General features: G+C 41.0%; 1 protein-coding gene across 2 annotated transcripts in view; it reads left to right on the top strand.

Annotated features, from left to right (window-relative positions):
* The window catches only part of KCNIP1 (potassium voltage-gated channel interacting protein 1), a 359,325-nt gene that overhangs the window by 30,165 nt on the left and 305,624 nt on the right, over window positions 1-23,536 (top strand). Inside the window, exon 2 of one of the 2 annotated variants that reach the window (XM_040344692.1) lies at window positions 16,579-16,623. The exons of the other annotated variant lie outside the window; for it this stretch is intronic. Within the exon in view, the coding sequence (XP_040200626.1) occupies window positions 16,579-16,623 (45 nt within the window). The remainder of the gene's footprint in view (window positions 1-16,578; window positions 16,624-23,536) is intronic. 2 annotated transcript variants of the gene reach the window in all.

Here is a 23,536-nt window from a genome sequence, read left to right as displayed (position 1 = left end):
AGCCTGTGATTAAAAGCCCTAAAAAGGAACTGTGGTCTGCTCACATAATCTGTAATAAAAACTTCTTTGCCATTCTGAAGCTTCCCTTCCCACTTTGAATATTATTTTATATATACCGTGACTCCGTACTTGCCAAATATACTGCAGAAATCTCCCCCCACTGAGTCTGGCTGCAATAATTTTAACTGTGGGCAGCTGAAGATGCTGCCTGTTCACCTCCTGGATTTACACAGACACACAGAGGCACACCTCCAGCTCTGCAGCTTTCATTGGCACTCTTTTGACTCACCCCCCCCCTCCCTTCCTGGCAAACTCTCATGAGAGTGAGAGGGAGAGCTGTGCATGATGTCATATGCCTAGGCTTTTTACTAGACAAGAAACAGGAAGTGGGTTGTATAAGATATTTACTGGCAGAAAAAAAATGTTTTACTATCCAAATAGATGGAAAGATGAAAAAAATACTGAAGTTCCACTTTAAACTAAGTGTGTCATACTTTATAAAACACTTTATTATACTGAGTAAAATATAATAGGCTGTGTATTACAAAGTTTATCTTAAAACATTTTTTGGATAGGGGTGACATCTACTGGACCTCTTATGCCATTGCATCCTAATTCAAAATTACAACTGTACTTGACTCAAAATCAGGAAGACAAACACAGAATTTCTACTTGTAGGGATATATAACTGTAAGTAACAGTGTTGTGTTTTTGTTAAAAAAAAATTAAGCTGAGAGTTGATATATTAAAAAAATAAGTGAAAAACAAAATCTGACAATAGGGATAGTATATAAATAAATGAATGCAGAGAGGTTTTAATGTAATAATATATGTCTTCATTTTAACTTTAGCAATGTGGTTATAAAAGGATTACATTTCTCCTTTAAGTTAAGGATTAGTGTAACTTCAGAACTGCATCTCTCCCCATACAAATTTAATGGCAAAAGCAACTTGAAGCAAGTCAAATGCACCTGTAATGAATCCTGAATCTAAGTTAGATGCCTGATCAGCTTTTGAATTCTCATTCAGGCTCTGTTCACACTAGTGCGACTTGTCATGCAACCTTGGACACAAAATTGCTTTTGATTTCAAGGGCACCCGTTCCGATCTATGCGACTTAATGTCACAGCAACATTGAAAAGGTTACTGCTCTACTTTGACGTGGCTTTGATGAGACTTGAGTTTCAGAGAGTGTAAAGTCGCATCAAAATCACACTCCAAAATCACACTGGAAATCGTGTCACTTTGGAGTTGCACTAATGTGAACCGAACCTCAGATCTTTATCAAGCTGTAAGGGCTCGTTCACACTGGGGGCTGATCTGTGGTTTACTGTTCCCTCTCCCCCTGGGCTGCAACTGAAATTTTAACACTACATAAGTAGGGTAAAATCTCTTTTGGCCTTACTTCTCTTGTGGGCCACAGGAGTGCACTTAAGTCTGCAATACCGTGACCCAGGGCTTGACAAAATCCGGGCGCCCGGTCGCAATTGCGACAAGAAATTGTGACCTGGTGCCCGCGCCCGCCGGTAATTAAGGCCGCGGCTTTGCGGTGGAGGTGGGGGCTTACGGAGGCACAGGATCCTGTGTCTCCGTGCGCCTCCCCCGCCGCGCGATCACGGCGGCCCCGCGACGGCTGGTAATTGAGGCCTTGGCTTTGCGGCCTTGTGAAGGACCAAGCTTTGTTCTGTGACCTGGAGCCATCTGGTGGTGGCCGTTGGCATTACAAGTAAAACAGCAGTTCTAATGTGATTTTTCACTGCCATCTCCTTCCCTCTAATTAGAACCCCCAAACAATATATATATATATATATATATATATATATATATATATATATATATATATATATTTTTTTTTTCTAACACCCTAGAGAATAAAATGGCGATTGTTGCAATACTTTCTGTCACACCGTACTTGTGCTGCGGTCTTACAAGCGCACTTTTTTTGGGAAAAAATACACTTTTTTTAATTAAAAAATAAGACAACAGTAAAGTTATCCCAATTTTTTTTTATATTGTGAAAGATAATGTTACGCCGAGTAAATTGATACCCAACATGTCACGCCAAAATTGCGTCCGCTCATGGAATGCCCACAAACTTTTACCCTTTAAAATCTCCATAGGCGATGTTTAAAAACTTCTACAGGTTGCATGTTTTGAGTTACAGAGGAGGTCTAGAGCTAGAATTATTGCTCTCGCTCTAACGATCGCGACGATACCTCACATGTGTAGTTTGAATACCGTTTACATATGCGGGCACTACTCACGTATGTGTTCGCTTCTGCGCGCGAGCTTGGCAGGACGGGGCCCGTTTTCTGGCTCCTAACTTTTTTAGCTGGTTCCTAGATTCCAAGCAAATTTGTCAAACCCTGCCGTGACCCGTATTCCACTGCTGGTTGATGTCACTCAGCTGCTCCAGACTCTGGAGGGATCCTGACTTTAATGTTGGGATCTGCCCAGATGCCTGAGTAATACTGCACTGCTGAGAGCCTGAGCCAGCAACTCCTGCTCCCTGCACAGCCCGGTACTCCAGTGAGGACTGGAGGGGCAGAGCAGAGAGCCAGAGAGCATCAGACCAATGCTGTATCCACCTAGGTGAGTATTATTGTTTATTTATTTTTGTATTCTATTTCAACTTGGGCTGCAGATTTTGACAAGTAGTACTGCCTTTCAAACTAACCCTTTAACATAAAAAACACAGGGGGTGGGTAGCAGCAGATCCTCCTGCAAACCAGCCAGCTGCTGCTATACAGCCTTTCTGAAAGAGCCCTTATCACATGTTGTGAGTACACATCTCTGCTTGGAGCTTCTCTCTTTTATCCTGCTTGCTGGTGTCATCTGAGGTCTTGTCAGAGAGATTTGTTTTGACAGACATCTCTCGCTTTACAGGCAGAGTAGCAGGTTTTATGGTATATTTAGAGTGGCAGCAGGAAAGTGAGTGTGTGTCCTGCCTTCTTTTACAGTACAAGACTTGCTTAAAACTTTTTCTACAGTAACCAGGTAACTTTAAAACTTTTCATTTTCTTTCCTGTTAATATACAACAATTATTTTATAGTAAGTCTGTATCTTCTGATGTACACATTAATTCACAGGTATGTCTATATTGTTTTTAAAACTGTTAATGTCTATTGAACAATTTTAGGCCATCTTTTTACATTTGTATCTTTAATTTTCATGGATAGAAAAAAGAGGAAGGACACGAGATAGAAAAATAGAAAAAATTAACACTGTGGTCTCTGACCTTTACATTTAGGAAGTGTGTTACACCCAAAACTGTAAACAGGAGATCAGGATTATACGACGGAAAGCCCAATTTTGAGCCATTTTTATTTACAAATTGTATGAAATATTCAGAACTTGCTATTACCATATGTCCATTAACATTAAAATTTTTAGTATGACGATTTTTTGTTTATCTGCATGTGATTGTTTTTTTGTTCACCCAGTTAATTATCTGTTGGAATTAATGTAATCTTTAGAACTTGTCTATCATGTCATGCTTAGTTTAATTAACTTTAGTTATTTTTTTTTTTTTTTTTATCATTTGGGTATAAAGATTTATTCATTTTGTTTTTTTGTTTTTATAATCACTTTTTTCCTTTATTATAAACAAATCTCATTTTCCAATCAAAGTAAAAAAGAAACAATAAACAGAGACAGACAAAAACAATGTATACAATTTCTCCCTATAAAATCCTTTTAACATATAACACTCGTTCCCCTTTCCCCTTGGATTGCTCTGGATCTGTGCTCCTGTTTTACCCTTTTCATTCTATTTTATTATTTTTTTTTAAAAAAGGAGCTTAGATTGTAAGCTCTAACGAGCAGGGCCCTCTGATCATTCCTGTATTAAATTGTATTGTAACTATAATGTCTTCCCTGATGTTGTAAAGCGCTGCGTAAACTGTTGGCGCTATATAAATCCTGTATAATAATAATAATGCCCTATATTTCTCTTTTCCCCTCAGGAGGGAGAGCAAGAAAGAAGGGCGGGGGGGAAACCGAAAAAGTTCCACCTTAATCTAATAAAATTCTCTTGAACCTCTCCCCCTCCCCCTCCCCCTTCCCAATCCTTTCATTACTTGAGATTTTCCTCTTCACTCTAATTTTGCTCTCGTCCTGAGCACGTATAAACATACTCCACGCCTATCCTGCGCAGATCCCCCTAAAAGAGGGAGGAAGAGAGAGAGAGAAAAAAAAAAAAAAGGAGTTTCTCTTCTCTCTCCCCCTTCCTCTCCCCCAGGGCAAGTAACCCTCTTGCCCCTCACATATCCTTGCTCTTCCCTCCAGAGCACCCTTGGGGGGCGGGAAACACTCACATACACACAGTATCCCCCAATCTCCAAAAAGAAGAAGAGGGAAACACCAACTAAACAGGACAAACCAAAAAATAAATAAAAAAAAAAACAAACCCCCCCGGCTTGGCTCTCCTCCCCTCGCCCCACCCCCAGGGTCAGTCCGTCACTATCTTGGAGGAATAGTGGGCCAGATTCACGTACAGCGGGCGCAAGTTTACGTAACCGGTTTACATTACACCGCCGCAATTTTTCCGATTTAGTGCCCAATCCACAAAGCACTTACCTGGAAATTTGCGGCGGTGTATCATAAACAGGTCTGGCGCAAGGCGGTCCAATTCAAATGGGGCGGGTACCATTTAAATTAGGCGCGCTCCCACGCCGGACGTACTGCGCATGCTCCCGTCGCAAATTTCCTGACGTGCTTTGCGCGAAATTATGACGCGCCAACGTTTTGTGAATCGCGACGTGAAAAAAGATTTACGCAGGGAAAAATAAAAGATTTAAAAAAAAATTCAAAAGCGACGCGGGAAAGACAGGCATACTTTAACATGGTGGAGTACTTTTACACCATGTTAAAGGTGCCCTATCTTTGCGACGGAAATCTAACACTCGCGACGACGTAACGACGGGAAAAATCTTCGTGGATCGCCGTAACTCCTAATTTGCATACCCGACGCTGGTTTACGACGCAAACTCCCCCCAGCGGCGGCCGCGGTACTGCATCCTAAGATCCGACAGTGTAAGTCCATTACACCTGTCGGATCTTCTGCCTATCTATGCGTAACTGATTCTATGAATCAGTCGCATAGTTAGAAACAGAGATACGACGGCGTATCAGGAGATACGCCGTCGTATCTCTTTTGTGAATCTGGCCCAGTGTAACCATCCTGCCCATATATCCTTAAATTTGTCCTGTTGATCTTTCACTGTATGTACCCATCTCTCCGCCTCCATAATCCTCTCTACCTCCCCCTTCCAATCCTTTATCGTGGGGCATCTCGATTGTTTCCAGAATCTAGGAATTAGTGCCTTAGCTGCATTTAGCAAGTGTGGAGTGACACTTATTTTATACAATTTAATAGATGATGCCATCCCATGAAAAAGGAAATGTAGTGGGGAGGGCTCTATAGCTCTAAGGCCCCGTACACACGACCAAACATGTATGCTGAAACTGGTCCGCGGACCAGTTTCAGCATACATGTTCGGTCGTGTGTAGGCGCGAGCGGGCCGAATTCCAGCAAACATTTGCCCGCCGGGCCTTTTCCCAGCAGACAAATATTCCTGGACGTGTTTTAAAACCGTCCGCTGGAATCCTGCCTGCTCGGACATGTACGGTCGTCAGTACATACCTACCGTACATGTCCGAGCGCCCGCCGTCCCTCGCATGCGTCGAATGACTTTGACGCATGCGGGGAAGCCTTTAAATGGCGGACACGCCCCGCGTATTGTTTACACGCGGACTTCTGTACGATGGTTAGTACAGCCATCGTACAGAAGCCCTCTGGCAGACATGTACGGTGAAAACGGTCCGACGGACCGGTTTCATCGTACATGTTTGCCCGTGTGTACCGGGCCTAAGTGTTAACTTTTTTTATCCAGGGTGTTATCTCATCTCAAAATTTCTTAATCTTGGGACATTGCCACCATAAATATAAAAAAAGACCCCTTCTGGTTGCATCCCCTCCAGCAGTTAGTATCTGCGGACGGGTGCATCTGACCCTGGCGGGTCGGAGTCCGGTACCATCTAGTGAGAAATTTATAGGACATCTCTTGTATATAAGAACTAATTTCGAAATGGTGTATTGTCTCCATCAATCTATCCACTTGTTCTGTCGGAAAATTATGGCCCAATTGCTTTTCCCATTCACAAATGTAGTAGGGAGTTGTATGATCGTAAGCACTCAACACCAACTTATACATTCGACATAACATATGGCCCGGCTCTGATAAATTAACACACCACTCCGCAAAGATGTTCAATGGATTTGCGGGTCTCATCTGATGTTTCCATTTATTAAACCAGTCCCTCAACTATTTCCATTCTGCCATTACTATCTCCCCCATATTCTTTACTAAATCCCCCAATGAAAGAGTTTCCCTTGTGGTGCCACTCCTGCACAGTTCCCTTTCCCCCCCAGCACCCTAAACTACCTCAACATGTTGTTGTTAACCACTTAAGACCCGGACCTTTAGGCAGCTAAAGGACCCGGCCAGGTTTTGCGATTCAGCACTGTGTCGCTCTAACTGACAATTGCGCGGTCGTGCGATGTGGCTCCAAAACAAAATTGGCGTCCTTTTTTCCCCACAAATAGGGCTTTCTTTTGGTGGTATTTGATCACCTCTGCGGTTTTTAGTTTTTGCGCTATAAACAAAAATAGAGCGCCAATTTTGAAAAAAAATGAATATTTTTTACTTTTTGCTATAATAAATATCCCCCAAAAATATATAATTTTTTTCCCCTCAGTTTAGGCCGATACGTATTCTTTTACCTATTTTTGGTAAAAAAACGCAAATAAGCGTTTATCGGTTGGTTTGCGCAAAATTTATAGCGTTTACAAAATAGGGGATAGTTTTATTGCATTTTTATAAAAAATTATTTTTTACTACTAATGGTGGCGATCAGCGATTTTTTTCGTGACTGCGACATTATGGCGGACACTTTGGACAATTTTGACACATTTTTGGGACCATTGTCATTTTCACAGCAAAAAATTAGGGCTGTTACTGATTAATATTTTCGTGTTCGATCAATCGATTTTTTTTTAATCGATTAATCGACTAATTTCGATTAATTTTAACGCACATACATAGTCCCCACTGTAATATACACAGACTTCTCCCCCACTGTAATATCCACAGACATCTCCCCCCACTGTAATATGATCCACAGACATCTCCCCCCACTGTAATATGATCCACAGACATATCCCCCACTGTATAGGAAGATTAGAGCTTGCTTAGTCTTAACAGAGAAGCCAGCCGAACATGAGCAGTTGAGGCCGGGTGATGACGTCAGCGCCTCGCTGTAGGCTCACCTAGGCCGCCGCCAGATGGACCAAGATGGGCGCCGCTTCGGGAGCTAGGCCGAAGCCGCGGCCTTTCCTATGGCCGAGGCAGCAGCAGAGCTCCATGGATCTTGTGTTGTGCTGATCCGCATATGGTGACCCGTTCGGATCACTTACGATCCGTTGCACCACTGGTACAATCAAAATAATTTTGATCGATCAAAAAAATTAAAGATTAATCGAGGAATTAATCTTTAATTTCCACAGCCCTACAAAAAATGCATTTAAAATGCATTATTTACTGTGAAAATGTCAATTGCAGTTTGGAAGTTAACCACAAGGGGACGCTGATGGGGTTATGTATGACCTCATCTGTATTTCTAACTGTAGGGGGGTGTGGCTGTAGGTGTGACGTCGTTGATTGTGATTCCCTATATAAGGGAACACACGATCGATGACGGCGCCACAGTGAAGAACGGGGAAGCTGTGTTTACACACAGCTCTCCTTGTTCTTCAGCTCCGGGGACCGATCGTGGGACTCCAGCGTCGATCGGGTCCGCGAGTCCCGCGGTCACGGTCACATAGCTTCGGACCGGGTTGCGCGACCCCACGGCTGGGCTTAAATGTGCCCAGCCGTGCCATTCTGCCAACGTATATCGGTGTGAAGGGGTCCTTAAGTAGTTAATCAGGATATAATTTTATTTTCCTTAACCGTATTTTGTGAGGGGTTGTATTTACAGAAAATAATAAATGTATTCATTTTATTTTGTATTAATATTTTAGGTATGAGAAACAGTGTTTCTACTAGCGCCTTGCATTAAACTGTTTATTGATACATTTTGTATCATTTTATCTTGAACTATGGGTTGTGTGCAATCCCCAAAATGTATTTGCTTGTATTCGTACTCAATAAAGCAGAAATGTTAAAGTTGTTAACAATTGTAATATACTTGTACAGATTATGTTGTATACAATTACACGGGTAAGACCCCTTTCACACTGTGGCATTTTTCAGACGCTGTGGTATTAAAAAAAACGCCTGTAAAGCCCCTGAAAGAAGCCTCATCTGCAATCCCAATTTGAAAGCCTGAGTGCTTTTAGAGCCCTTTCACACTGCCAGCGACCGAAAAATGCTGGTAAAGCTCCGCTAAGACCCCTTTTACACTGGGGCGTTTTTCAGGCGCTAAAAAAAGCACCTCAATGGGAAGGGGTGCTTTAGGAGCGAAGTATTCAACACTCCTAAAGCGCTGCAAAGAAGCTGCTTGCAGGACTTTTTTTGATGCTCTGCCAGAGCAGCGCCTCAATGTGAAAGCACTCGGGCTTTCACATTGGGATTGCAGATGAGGCTTCTTTCAGGCGCTTTACAGGTGCTTTTTTTTAACACTAAGACCCCTTTCACACTGGGGTGTTTTTTAGGTGCTTTACAGGCGCTTTTTTAACGCTAAAGCACCTGAAAAACGTCCCAGTGTGAGAGGGGCCTTAGTGTGACATTATACTGTATATTGTGACATTAGTTAATAACATAATATTTAGAGAATTATTAGCCTTTATAATAGTCAGTAACATCTACAAAGTGACAGATTATAAACAGTGATACAAATTGATAGTGATTTATTGTGATCTATAAAAATATAGCTGTGCAGCTCCATTTTAAATATTTCATTCTCTGGCCCGGATTCAGATAGATTTGTCTATCTATCTGCAGGCGTAATGTATCTCAGATACGTTACGCCGCTGTAACTTTGGGCGCAAGTTCCGTATGCAGAAAGAACTTGCGCCCTTAGTTACGGCGGCCTAACGTATGTGTGGCGGCGTAAGCCCGCCTAATTCAAATGGGGATGTTGTGGGCGTGTTTTATTTAAATTTAAGACGACCCCGCGTATTTTACGTTTTTTGTGAATGGCGCATGCGCCATCCGTGAAATTTCCCAGTGTGCATTGCTCCAAAGTACGCCACAAGGACGTATTGGATTCAACGTAAACAGCCCTATTCGCAAACGACTTACGCAAACGACGTAAAATTTTCAAAACTCGGCGCGGGAACGACGTCCATTAACATTAGCTACGCCTCATATAGCAGGGGTAACTATACGCCGAAAAAAGCCTAATGTAAACGACGTAAAAAAAAATGCGCCGGCGGGACGTAAGTTTCTGAATCGGCGTAAATACCTAATTAGCATATTCCTCGCGTAACTATACGGAAGCGCCACCTAGCGGCCAGCGTAAATATGTAGCCTAAGATACGATGGTGTAAGACACTTACGCCGGTCGGATCTTAGGGAAATCTATGCGTAACTGATTCTCTGAATCAGGCGCATAGATACGATGGCCCGCACTCAGAGATACGGCGGCGTATCTGGAGATACGCCATCATATCTCCTATCTGAATCCGGCCCTCTGTGTATATCTCACATTTGAGCTGTGGCTTAGTTTAAGAGTTTAGGTATAAAGCACAGTTTTCTTCTTTTACATATTATTTTGATAGCTTGATGAATCAGGACCACCCCTTGAAAAAAGCCTGATGTTCATCATACTCAGCCTTCCATAGCTTATACAGATGTGATTCAGGTAAAGATAAACAAAATATATATAAAAGAAAACATGCACTTAAGACTGAACCCCCCCCCCCCCCCCCACAAATAAATGTTTAATAAATAATGTTCACCAACCGCTGCACTCACTGGTATCTAAATATAACAGTATCACAAAATATAAAACAAAAACAAATTACTGTAATAGAAAAGTACTCATATAAGTAACAAACAAAACCACATGTCAGTATATCCAAACACTGCTGTTAATCGATTAGGTGTGATGACATCACCGCTAAGCTCTGCCCCGGCAAAATTTGTCACCATGGATGTTGTAAAGGGGCACAGGATTGCCCAAACAGGAGAAGAATGTTTCTTCATGATTCCCCAAAGTCAGTTGGCTCAATTCCTTTAATATCCAGGTAAGTCATTTTACAAAGATAAAAAAAAAAAAAAAAAAAAACTCTTTCCTCTTTCTTCAAATCAAAAATGCTGTGAAGCTGAGAATCTTAAAGCAATAAATTGTGTGCCACTTCAGTTACTTAGTTATGTGAAAAGAAAATTCTTATTCACTTTTAATACTTTACCTATTTCATCTGCACACGATTAACAGGAATTTATTTTTCTTAGAATTCATTTAGGTGAATATTCAAACAATTTATTGTTTAAATGTTCTCAACTAATTTAGCCAAGTCTCTTAGCTGCAGCTCTTACTTCCAACTGAATATCAATTCCAAAAAAGGGGCTCTTTACGTTTATTGATTAACCACCAAACACATGCCTGCAGGAATCCTCACTGACTCCTATGACTACACACATGGATTTGTCACATAATGCACATAAGATTTCCTTTCCACTTGGCCTCGCATACAGCCAATCTGTTTCAGCTCTTCCTCTCTGCAGAAATGTTGCCTTATGTTGCCCTCTGGAGACTTCAGTGTCAATCTTTCAACTGCTGACTGCCTGACTGGCCCTTTCTTGGAAAATCAAATAGTGTAAAACCATTTATTAAAATTACATATGGTTATGCTCAACATGTTATCCTATACAGACATCATCAGGAAGTGATAGAAATTATAACTGTGCATATTATTACTTTTTGTATTCTTTTTCTTTACATTACTACCTCAGTGGGTTAAGGATTCCAAAGTTTAAAGCCTAACTTCTGGCAACACATGTTTTGTTTTGGAAGAAGGGATATTTTATATTGTCTAGGCCTTTATTTCAGTCTTTGTCCTCATTGGGAAGTGCTTTTTTACTTTCTATAACACCACCACAGAAAATGAGGAAGGAGAGTAGTGGTCATTGGGACAGAAAGGCAGAGACAAATGAAAACATTGTGTGCCCAATGATGATTTTTCTATGACTTTCTGTCCTGTAGGTGGTAGCTGTAAAACAGGGACATATACAACAATACAAAATGTGATGCTCTGTGCAAACCTAATAAAAAGTTGGATAAGAAATATTTATTGCAATTTTTCTTTCCTGATGAGCTTCACGCCAGCCTACCACTGGGTATGCCCCCACCCATACCCCAGTCTGCAATACCTAACTCATAGATTTGACTACCTCCCCCAGGCCGGCATTATGTAGCTAGATTTCCGCACCTGGGTGGGAGTTTGTGCTGATATGAAGCTTGTCAGGTAAGGAAAATTGTTGTAAGTATTTAATATCCAATTTTCCATTTCCCTGACAGCTCTATGTCAGCCTATCACTGGGTGGAATAATGCGGACACAAAATAAGGTTAAATATGGCCTCTGTCTTAATTTTTGCCAACATTAACAGTTGTAAAAAATTACGGATCTATGCGATAATGAGAAACAAAGATGTGTATGGATGACCATGTTGCCGCCTTGCATATTAACTCTACAGGCAACTGCCAAGGAGGTTGAGATGCTTTGTGTGGAATGTGCCATTATTTCTTCCTGAAGGGCCAACCCCTATCCTTATATGCAGGATCACTTTCACAAGCCAAAAAGCAATCACTCTACTCGAACCTCTGGTCCCCTTGCGTGAATCTGGGAACCACAAACAGGTAATCTTATGGCCTTAAACTCGGGGTAGCATCGATAAAAGACTTCAGAGTTTCCCAGACATCCAAAGAACTAACTTAATATCCGTCTTCCAGACAAAAAATAGGCAACACGATTTCTTGACTTAAATAGAATCTTGAGGCCCATTTTTGGGATAGAATCCAGCATTGGGAGTGGAACAACTCTGTCCACCAGGAAGGATGTATAGGGTTCTTTATACCTTAGAGATGCCAACTCAGAAACCCTTCTGGCTGAGGCTACTGCTACCAGGAAAGCCATCTTTAATGGCAATTCCCATAGCGATAACTCCATCATACATTTTTGGTGCAGACAGATAGTTGAGTACTATTGTATGGTCCCAGGTAGAAACATAAGGGCTCTGGAAAGCCTTAGCTTTTCTGCAGCCTTAAAAAAAATGAAGAATCAATTTATCAGAAGCCCAGCAAAGGCTGAGATGGTGGAGATTTGCCCTTTGAGCGTGCTTGCGCTCAGGCCCATGTTGAGACCTCTTTGAAGAAAACCAAGGACATAACAAAACTTTGTTGTAGACTTTGTTCATGCTGCTCTTCCATACTCTATTGAGAGTATCTACCACTCTTGAAGGACAGCAAAAGTCCAGGAACCTTCACCTCTCAAGATCCAGGCCTCTAACTTGAGCTTCCCAGGAGCTGGATGGAGAACTGGGCCTTATACCACTGTCTGGCAACTGAGAGGATTTTATACTATATGTCTGTGAGATATGAATAGTTTGATGCATGTCCACCGTTAAGAAAAAAAAAACTCTCTGAACAGGGTGCCTTCTCCACTGAGCCACTCAACGCAAGGACAGGAGAGACAATAATCCCAATAATCATCAGGCATGCAGGATCTGACAGGTGAAGAGAGGAACACCAGGACAATTAAGCACCTTACCACCAGTATGATCTCTAACAGCAGAGAAAGGCATACTTTTAACCAAGATTAGTTAGGCTTTCAACTACAGAAGGACTGTGTAGTGGTCAGATGACCTTGATCTTTATTTGCCAACCAGCCGAACACTGGCCCTAATACCTCATACACTGGGATTGAAATGATCATATGCTGGGATTGGAATTGCCGCTGGAGCAAGGAAATCTTATAGCACAATCTGAGGATGGATGAACTTTCAAATATTGCCTGAGTGCTTGCCCTGAGGGCCTTAAGCATCCAGGACTAAGGCTGCACTCATTTGCAATGAGAAGCAACCAAGCGCCCCAAGACATGTATAGGTGATACAATCTCCAAAATACCAGGAAGCATCCTTGTATGGAGCTTGTTGTTAACTTCTGGATGATGTGTTGGCTTTCCAGTTTTCCTGGACTCCCAGCCAGGCATGCAGAGGCTAACCTCCAGTGAAAACTAAGCCTCCTCTTAGTCAGACATTTATCTTGAGGCCGGAAGTTAGCCTATCTACAATCACAGAACCTTGCTGTCATTTTGAGCTTAATCTTCTATGAGCAATGCAGTGGATGAGTAATTAATTCAAGGACACATCTGGTCAATCTGTCTTGTACCTTGCGGCTGAGCTGACATGCAGAGAGAGGCCTCTCATACAGCATCAGTGGCCGTGAGAGCGCGGTGAGGTATGAGTGTCTGTGTAGACTTCTCAGGGAAAATACTGACCATAATACCTGCTCTTCCACATCTCTCCACCGCCATGCACGCCGCCACAGAACAAACACAAGAAAGTATGTTCCCATTATATAGACACCTGGCACCTATACCTGGCTAAAATGCACAACACAGAATTACATAAAATCAACAACAGCAAAGAAAACAAGGAATCTGCCCTACAACATCAACTGCAAATCCTTCATATATAATTCAAGGTATGTATTTTTTTACAGGTTACATTGATCCTGCATAGGCCAATGTATCTATGCATATACCATACCTTTAGGATCATTCAAGAAGCTGGGAATCATTGTAGTAGGCACTGCTACAACTTGTATAAAAATAAATAACTTGAATTTTACATTAAGCATGTGCAGTTGATGTTTTAGGGCAGATCCCATACTGTCTTTGCTGTTGTTGGTTTTATGTAAAAACTTAAAGGGTAACTCCACTTTTGTGGGGGGGGGAATTGCTAATAAAGAAAAAATAATATAGCACATATAATTGCGACACTAATCATATTGTAATTGAATGTTATTAAAAATTACCTTTCCCTTTCAATCTGCAGCCACTGTAATTTTCTGAGAATACATTACAATATGGCTCCCTGGAATCAATGGGACAGCGCGGCTATACCGCTGGCAATGTGCCTCTGCAGAGACGCATTGCGGGTGGTTCTAACCCTTTCTAGGCCGCAATAGCGCCACAAAATTAGCGTTAAAGCGCCGCTAAAAATAGAGACGCTTTACCGCCACCGCACCTCCCGTCCCAGTGTGAAAGGGGCCTTACATCTCTGTGTCCCGTTGCTTTCTCCTGCTCTGTTCTTCTGTTATCAGCCTTAAAACTTCTGACAAACTCACTGACACATGAGATAAAAGCAGGCTGAATTTTGTGTAGGGGAGGTTGCTATAAAAAGATTAGCAGGCAGCTTTCCATGTCACAGAACACCTCTGAGAGTCTTTGCCTATGTGGAGACGGCGTGTGTACCTTTCCTCCAATCAGATGTCTTGGCTGCCTTGACTGTGGGTCCAGACTTCACACTTCATGTTAAACAGGTACAGAAAATCTCCTAACATTATCTAAAATTAAATTTCTAAACAGTATATATAAAGACAGCACATATGCATGTAAAACTTATGTAGGGAGATTTGTGTCATCCCTGTGTATCATCTGAGGCTGTTCACTTCACTGGGTATATTTAAGGGTTTACATCCACTTTAAGGTTAAAGAGAAAATAATAAAACAATAATTTAACCTCACAAATAAATTTTAAGGTATACACAATGATCATCATTGAAAAAGAGTACTAACCACATTATAAAAAAAGTCTAAATTCTGTTGAAGCGAAAATTGAGCTGTTGCTGAAAAAGAAGAAGAAGAAATTTTTTTTTTTAAATTTTTTTCAGTTATTTGTGCCTGAGTGTTTTTCTGTGATTTCTATTAGGATGTTAGATTATATGGTCCTTTAAAGTCAAGGGCTATGACAGACAGCTCATGGTACTCCACAAGGCTCTGCTGAGTAGGATGGCACAAAGAGCTCTTTATAGTTTAGTGAATTTTCCATCCAAATATTGAATTCTACTAGTCACAATCCATCCTGTGCTCAGAACTTGCATACTTTTGCTAATAGATAAAATGACATCTGGAAATGCAAAGTCTAAGGTTAAGGCTGGGTTCACACTACTACACTACTTTCATCCTACTTTGCTCTGTGTTCAATGTTTCCCTATGAGAGCGTCTTGTAGTGTCCTACACAAGTCGGTCCGACTTTGAAAATGCTCCCTGTACTACTTTTGGTCCTACATTGATCCTACTTCAGGCCCATTGAATATCATTGAAGTCGGACCAAAGTAGTATCCTGTTCATGAAAGTAGGATGGATGTAGGACCAATGTAGGATAAATGTAGGACCAATGTAGCAGAGCAAAGTAGGATGAAAGTAGTGTAGTAGTGTGAACCCAGCCTCAGGACCAAAAGTAGTACAGGGAGCATTTTCAAAGTCGGACCGACTTGTGTAGGACCAGTTAAGACAGCTCTCATAGGGAAACATTGATTTTCACACGTCATGCTACATGAGGCTCCCAATGTAGGACCGTTTGTCGGACAAGTGTGAACCCAGCCTGAACCTTGGCCAGGCCAATTACATTTGCAAATATCATCTAATCTGCAAACCAATTTGCTATAGTGTTGCTGATTCTTTCTTTGTAATATAACATTTAAAAAATGCATAGATCTTCTAAAGGAGTATATTGCTGTGTGATCAAAAAAGGTAGCAAGCATTTGAGACCCTTCTTATATTAAAGCCTGCTTGTATGCCCCACAGCATTGAGCAGAAAATGGGGAGACTCCCAATCACCAAATAAAATAAAAAATATCCAAAAGATATTTTTATCTTTTTCATCCAGTTTCTGATCTTCTCTACTTCCAGTGACCCATTTCAGGTGAGGAAAGTTCCCCAGCATCTTTATTCTGGAGCTTGTAGCCTTAAATGCATCAATTTCATGCAAATTCATTAGACCAACTAAAGTTTTAGGATTTTGAAGGTTACCTTGCTACAACTTCCATGGTCTGAATTATCTTGGTGATAAACAGCAAACATTGTAATCCATTGTAATGATAATGTGGAAAAAATGAAAAAATAAAGCCACAATAAAAAAGGCAAAGTCAAACCTGGTGAAAACTATTATAGGAGAATATTAGGCAAGCTGCCTGTGGAGCTGATTTTAGATGATTTGCCTATGTCTAACGATCACTCTCATTCTTACAACTTTATATTGCATTGATGAGAACACCTTTTTTAACCGATATATGGCATTAATACGCTTAGTAAATCTTTGGAATACCATTAAACAAGTAACAACGGAACAAAATATTGCATGCATGTTTTTAAATATTTTCAGTATTGATGTAGGCCTCTTAAAAATCCAAATACTGTAAATGCATACATGGTATAACATTGTCGCCAACCACCCCCCACCCCTTTCATCTTTTAAATTCACATGACAAATGTCTTGCCTATACCGGACCACGTAGTTCTATACCAAATATGAGATCTCTCTACTATACATTATTTCTTTTACAGGTCAGCTGTATGTTATGGACTACGCTCCTCGACAAAATAAGTCAGGTAATGGATGTTTCTATTTCTGACTTACTTGCTTAAGCATTGGCATCAGAATCACCACATGCTCTATGGATACCATTTGTATAAATTCATTGCTATGCAAAAGCTTTTCCTGTTGCCTTCTACAGTGTAGATCTTTGTAGGTCTACATATACTTCAGGACACCATCATACAACAGCATACAGCAGCATTAAACATAAAAATTCATGAAATCATCATCAAAAAGCTTGATATGTGGATTTTTGTTATGTGTCAAAAATGTGTGTAAAATAAAATATCATATGCTTATATTTACATACTGTATACACCTGATGACATCAAGTTTAGGCCAACTGGACGTTTGCTTTATTTTTGCCTTAATTTCCGCAAAAAAATAGAATGCTAGGTCAGAAAATTCAGACTAAGGCTAATTTAGTCAGCATTAAAACTGCCAATACATTTTTGAGCTGTGGCAGCAAGACGAGACACCTCAACAGACAACACACAGACATTGGGATAACATATAAACAATATGCAGTCAGTGTTTCTTGTGGGCTTTGTATCCAGGACCCTAGCCTTGCAACACTAAAGTGCTAACTACTGCCCTTAAAACAATATCATATAACAGAAAAAAAGTATCAAACATAAGTGTATGTAAACTCTAACACTGAACTTCTGTTATTTGCTTCCTTTTCATTCTGTACCATTGAAAGCGTCCTTTTCATCTGTTAAACATATCATTGAAAGCTTCTGTTATAACTGTTGGATAAGTGGAAAGAAAACTGTTGATCATGTCAGAAATTAAGAGCTATCCCGTGTACTGTGCACAGTTCTTATGTAATCTCAAGGGGTGTAATTAGCCCTCCCTGTTCATATCTTGAACTACATAGCAATGGGGGTTATTTACGAAAGGCAAATCCACTTTGCACTACAATTCCAACTACAAGTGCAAAGTGCACTTGAAATTGTCGCTGTAGATCCGAGGGGGAAATGCAAGGAAAATAAATAAAAAAACAGCATTTTAGCTTGCACATGATTGGATGATAATATCAGCAGAGCTTCCCCTCATTTTAGATCTACCCCTCAGATTTACAGCAACGGCACTTCCAAGTGCACTTTCAGTGCAATTTCAAGTGCACTTTGCACTTGTAGTTTTCACTTATAGTGCAAAGTGGTTTTGCCTTTCGTAAATAACCCCCAATGTGTCCCTATTTTGTGGGGTTGAGGATTCAGATCAGTTTAATAAAAGAAAAAAAAAGCTGGAGGGGCTGACTTCATTATGTACACAGAAATGTTGTGTGTTGTCAGCATAAAGCAAGGAAATTAAGAGTTGAGCGCATTTCTGGCAGATCAACAGGTATTTTTCTGTACTTGTAGGGTCTATAAAGGGATAAAACGTGGACAAATGTGCATGTATGGCAGGAATGTACTGCATATATATGCATATATATATATATATATATATATATATATATATATATATATATATATATATATATATATATATATTTGCCCTGACATGAACGTTAAAATCAAGGATCAAACATAATATCATTACTCATTATCTGCCTGAGTGCATGCTTCCAAAAAATTCCCATGATCCATGCTCTGAATGGTTTCGTTTTATGGATTTTCCCTAATTACAAGGGCAAGTGCACATTGGTGAAGAAGTAGAGGCCAAGTGGTCTCAATGAACTAAGCAGCGAACCTTTGTGTATAGTGAACATCTTGTTGTGCCCTAAGAAGTGCTGCAAAAAAAAAATGTAATGTTAATGCTGCTTGGTGTCCCCCATCCTGAGGGGGAAGAACATTACCATAAACATTACTACTATGGAGCTGCAGAGAAGGAATCACTGGCCACTAAATAGGAGTTATTGGCCTAAGAGAAAATGTGGCTGTTCTCACCACAGATCTTAATGTATATTAGATTATACCCATTGAAAAAATATCATGCATCCACATTTAAGAAGAGACATATCACTAAAAAAAAACAGTACATAGAACTTAAAGAGGAGCTTAGGTTTCCCCCAAAAAAATCAGTCAAATAAAGTCAGCAGCTACAAATACTGATAAAGGACACTTACCTGTCCAGAGATCCAGTGCCATCCTTACCCAGGCCAATTCTTTGCTGGTCTTCGGGTCCCAGGTGCCGCCATGTTTACTAAGGGAAGCCAGTTGTGACTTTGTGAGGCTTCACAGTCAGCTTTTACCTGCACAGGCATGAGCTGCGCTGCCGTTTGTGAATGGTCCTGCAGCCCTTTGGGACCTGTGAAATGTCCCAGAAGGCTGCAGGCAAAATAAAGGGGTGAACTTCTGCTTTAATAGCCTGTACAGTTCAAGCGGAAGTGGGAGTGGGTACCTGTAAAAACTAGGTACTCACTCCCCCCCCTAAAATGTAAATGTCCAAAAGTGGTAGAGGAGGGAGGGGGAGGCAGAAAAGTGGAACTTCCCATTTCGGGTGAGGTTCTGCTGTAAATTGATCCCCTTCAAGAAGCCCTCTGAGAGAATGGGTTCAAAGGTGATATCTACAATCTGGAGAGGAACTGGGCTTGAATAGCAAAGAGACCAAATCCTTGTAAGGGTCCTGTCCATTACAAAGGAAACAGACTTAATTTGTCTGCTGTAACCCTGTAGCATGCGGTACCCATCTGTTGCACTGCTGTTGACATGTGTTTGTGAGTAGCATGTTGATTTGTATTGTAAAATATCTTGCTATGCTGTACTACTTGTAGAAGAACTGTTTTTCTTTCTTTTCCATTGGTTGATTACCTGATTTCTCTCATGACCCAGCACTTGGCCCAAAATCTCTGGTTGTGCAAGTCATGGGTAGCTGTTTACACATGCCTGTGATTTCAACTGCAGGAATCTGCAGATTCTTGCCGCTGGAACTTGCAGCGTGTACTAAATGCCTGAGAGAATGCACCCTCAAGGGCTTGTTCTCTCCATTTCCAGTGACCTGCACATTTCTGGATAAATGCAGGTCAATAGTTTTCTATGCACATCATTTACTCTGCAGCACATATGAATGCATACAAATGAAAAGCATTTCAGTATGGTGTGAAAGGTGTATGGTGTATTCAGTGTCTCAGCTGCCCGGGACTTCCCTACCTTCTCATTGGCTGAGACAGCAGTGCGGTACCATTGGCTCCCACTGTGGTCATTTAAAGTCAGTCAGCCAATGAGGAGAGAAAGGGGCGGGGCCAGGCCTTGGCTCAGTGTCTGGGGAGCTGTGGCTCGGCTTGGATGCCCCCATAGCAAGCTGCTTGCTGTGGGGGCACTCAACAGGAGGAAGGAGCCAGGAGCACCAACGAGGGACCCGAGAAGAGGACGATATGGGCTTCTCTGTGCAAAACCACTACACAGAGCAGGTAAATACAGGCATACCCCGCTTTAAGTACACTCACTTTACATACACTCGCGAGTAAGGACATACCTGCGAGTGTATGTAAAGTGCCTTATAAGTACTTTACAGACATTTTGCAGCCGCAGCAGAAGGAGCTGAAGCTCCGAGAGCATACCCCACCCTGTTCCAGTGTGCTCCTGACACCCCCACTACAGCTCCTGACACCCCCACTACAGCTCCTGACCCCCCACTACACCCTAGAAGTGAAAAAAGGTATTGTTTCACTTTAAGTACATTTTCGTTTTACATACATGCTCTGGTCCCATTGTGTACTTAAAAGTGGGGTATGCCTGTATAACATGTTTGTTATTTTCAACTAAAAAAATTAGCCCGATCTAGATCCAGTGCTGTGCTTGAGAGCAGCAGCACTCCTAGCTCTCTCCCACCTCACTGGGCCGATTGATAACAGCGGGTGCATCACACACAGCTCCCTTGTTTCTGTATTTCTAAAAACTTTTTTTGAAGTGTATAAAAGTACACTTCATTCATGTCACTGTACAGCAGCGTGATGCACTGCACTGCTGTACAGCGAAATGCAATCCAATACAGTGTGCTGCAATAAAATGCTACATGTCTGCATTTTATCACATCTTGCTTCAGCTCTGGACTGCGTTGCAATGTGAATGGGACACACAGAAAACAATTGTTTTCTGTGTGTTCTTTGGGTGGAAAGCTGTGTTAAAATTGTGTTGTGAATACATCATTAGCGGCTGTGCTCCTATCTATGCAAAATAATAGTGTTTTCAGTGTTCCTAGCTCTTATTTTTTATGAATAAAATAAATGTATACCCTAATGCTGTGTCCAGTGTTTTTGTGTGTATACACCCTAGTGCACATTCATACCACATATAAGAAATTAAAAACATTCATGTGTGCCCTTTAAACAATTCACAATAAGAGGTGACCATATACATAAATTCCTTTAAAAGTTGGCTCTCAACTCCTATCAACAAGAAGTACTGTGGAAGGAATTTATGTATATGGACACTGCTTGTTATGAATGTGCACTAGGGTGTATACACACAAAAACACAGGGCAAAAGATTAGGTTATATACAGTGTATTTCTTGACCTCAGATAAAATAAGTGCTGAATACTCTAAAAATAGAAAATTAAAGCACTCATGAAAAGCAAAGTAGCCCTATAGCTGTATAGTAGGCCCTGTTTAGTTTCAAACCTTACCTGTAATTGCCTGCATGATTCTGAATGCAAAACCCTTGAAATAGGATGTATTGTACTTGTATAGTTTCTATTTCACAATATAGGCACGATAGTTCCTAAATGTCTTGCAGGACAATTTTATGGGTCAGATGGTAGACGCACCAACTAGAAATAAAGCATTACTGGATCTACTGATTACCAACAATACAGACCTGATCACAGATGTGGAAATACGGGCAATTTAGGTAACAGCCATCACAGGTCAATTGGCTTCAGTATAAATCACACAAATAGGAAACATAAGGGGAATACAAAGAAACTGAATTTAAAAAGAGCCAACTTACCTAAACTACGAACCTTGCTAGAAGGCATAAATTGGGATAAAATCTTAGGAACAAAGAACATGTAGGAGACATGGGTTTGCTTTAAGAACATTTTAAATAAGGGCATTAGCCAATGCATCCCATTGGGTAATACATTTAAAAGAGCGAACAAAAGTCCTGGATGGCTTAACTCCAATGTAAAAATGTATATAAAAGCAAAGGAAAAGGCCTTAAAAAAATACAAGGTTGAGAGATCATCATCAGCATTCAGACTTTATAAAGAATGCAACAAGAACTGTAAGGGTGCAATTAGAACATGAAAGATACATAGCAAAGGAGAGCAAAAAAATCCCAAGAAATTCTTTAAGTATGTAAACAATAAAAAAGGGAGGACAGACCATATTGGCCCCATAAAGAATGAGGCAGGACATCTGGTTACAAAGGATGGGGAGATGGCGAAATAATTGAATTTATTCTTCTACTCAGTCTTCACAAGGGAAACGGGGGGGCTTCAGTAACCAAAACTGCAGTGTATATCCTCATGATACATCACAGGAAGCACCGCCATGATAAACAGAGGACAGAATTAAAATTAGACTTGGGAAACTTAACATTAATAAATCACCGGGACCAGATGGCTTTTACCCGAGGGTACTTAGGGAACTCGGTCAAGTAATTGCCAGACCATTGTTCCTAATTTTTTACTGACAGTCTACTGACTGGAATGGTACCAGCTGATTGGAGAAAAGCCAATGTAGCACCAATATTTAATAAGGGCCCAAAATACATCCCTGGCAATTACAGACCAGTTAGCCTAACATCAATAGTATGTAAGCTCTTAGAGGGCATGACAAGGAACTATATACAACATTTTAGTAATGAGAACAGTATCATTAGCAGTAATCAGCGTGGATTCATGAAGAATCGTTCTTGCCAAACCAATCTATTAACCTTCCATGAGGAGGTGAGTTGCCATCTAGATAAAGGAAGGCCCGAAGTCGTGGTGTATCTGGATTTTGAAAAAGCATTTGACACAGTTCCCCATAAATGTGTACTGTACAAAATAAGGTCCGTTGGCATGGACCATAGGTTGAGTATATGGATTGAAAACTGTCTGCAATGGCGAGTTCAGAGGGTGGTGATAAATGGGGAGTACTCGGAATGGTCAGGGGTGGGTAGTGGGGTCCCCCAGGGTTCTGTGCTGGGACCAATCCTGTTTAATTCATTCATCAACAACCTAGAGCAGTGATGGCGAACCTTGGCACCCCAGATGTTTTGCAACTACATTTCCCATGATGCTCATGCACTCTGCAGTGTAGTGAAGCATCGTGGGAATTGTAGTTCCAAAACATCTGGGGTGCCAAGGTTCGCCATCACTGACCTAGAGGATGGGGTAAGCAGTGTGATCTCTGTATTTGCGGACGAAACTAAGCTAAGCAGGGCAATAACTTCTCTGCAGGATGTGGAAAACTTGCAAAAAGATCCAAATAAATTAATGGGGTCGGCAACTACACTACCCTTAAATGAGGTTCAATGTAGAAAAATGTAAAATAATTTGGTTGGCAAAAATATGAATGCAATCTATACACTGGGGGTGACTATATGGGCAATATGATGTTCAGTGGTCTATGCACCAGGGTCTACAGATTTTTCATGCATGCCAGAAACTAAAGATAGCTGGTTGCAGGTTGTCATTCTCTAAAACAAACCTAGATGGTAGATAAAGTCTGCCAGTTCACCAACCCTCAATTGCAAGCAAAGCAGATAGCACAGAGTGTGGGTAATGGATTCAACAGAATCCAGGTGTTGGAAGGGGAACTGCTCACCAAGACCTTTTTTTTGGGCATGTGTATAACATCTAGTGACCACAAATGGTTAAAATGACCAACTGAACAAAACTTTACTCAACACTCCCTAGACCAGTAATGGCACTCTGCAATGTAGCTGAGCATCATGGCAAATGTAGTTCCAAAACATCTGGGGTGCCAAGAGTCGCCATCACTGCCCTAGACCATTATGGCATGTAGTAAAATACAGTGGTATTGCTGGGA

This window comes from Rana temporaria, chromosome 3 (assembly GCF_905171775.1).
Source record: "Rana temporaria chromosome 3, aRanTem1.1, whole genome shotgun sequence".
Lineage (NCBI taxonomy): Eukaryota > Metazoa > Chordata > Amphibia > Anura > Ranidae > Rana > Rana temporaria.
The sequence above is the reverse complement of the archived record's forward strand: the minus strand, read 5'-3'. Positions and strand labels throughout refer to the sequence as shown.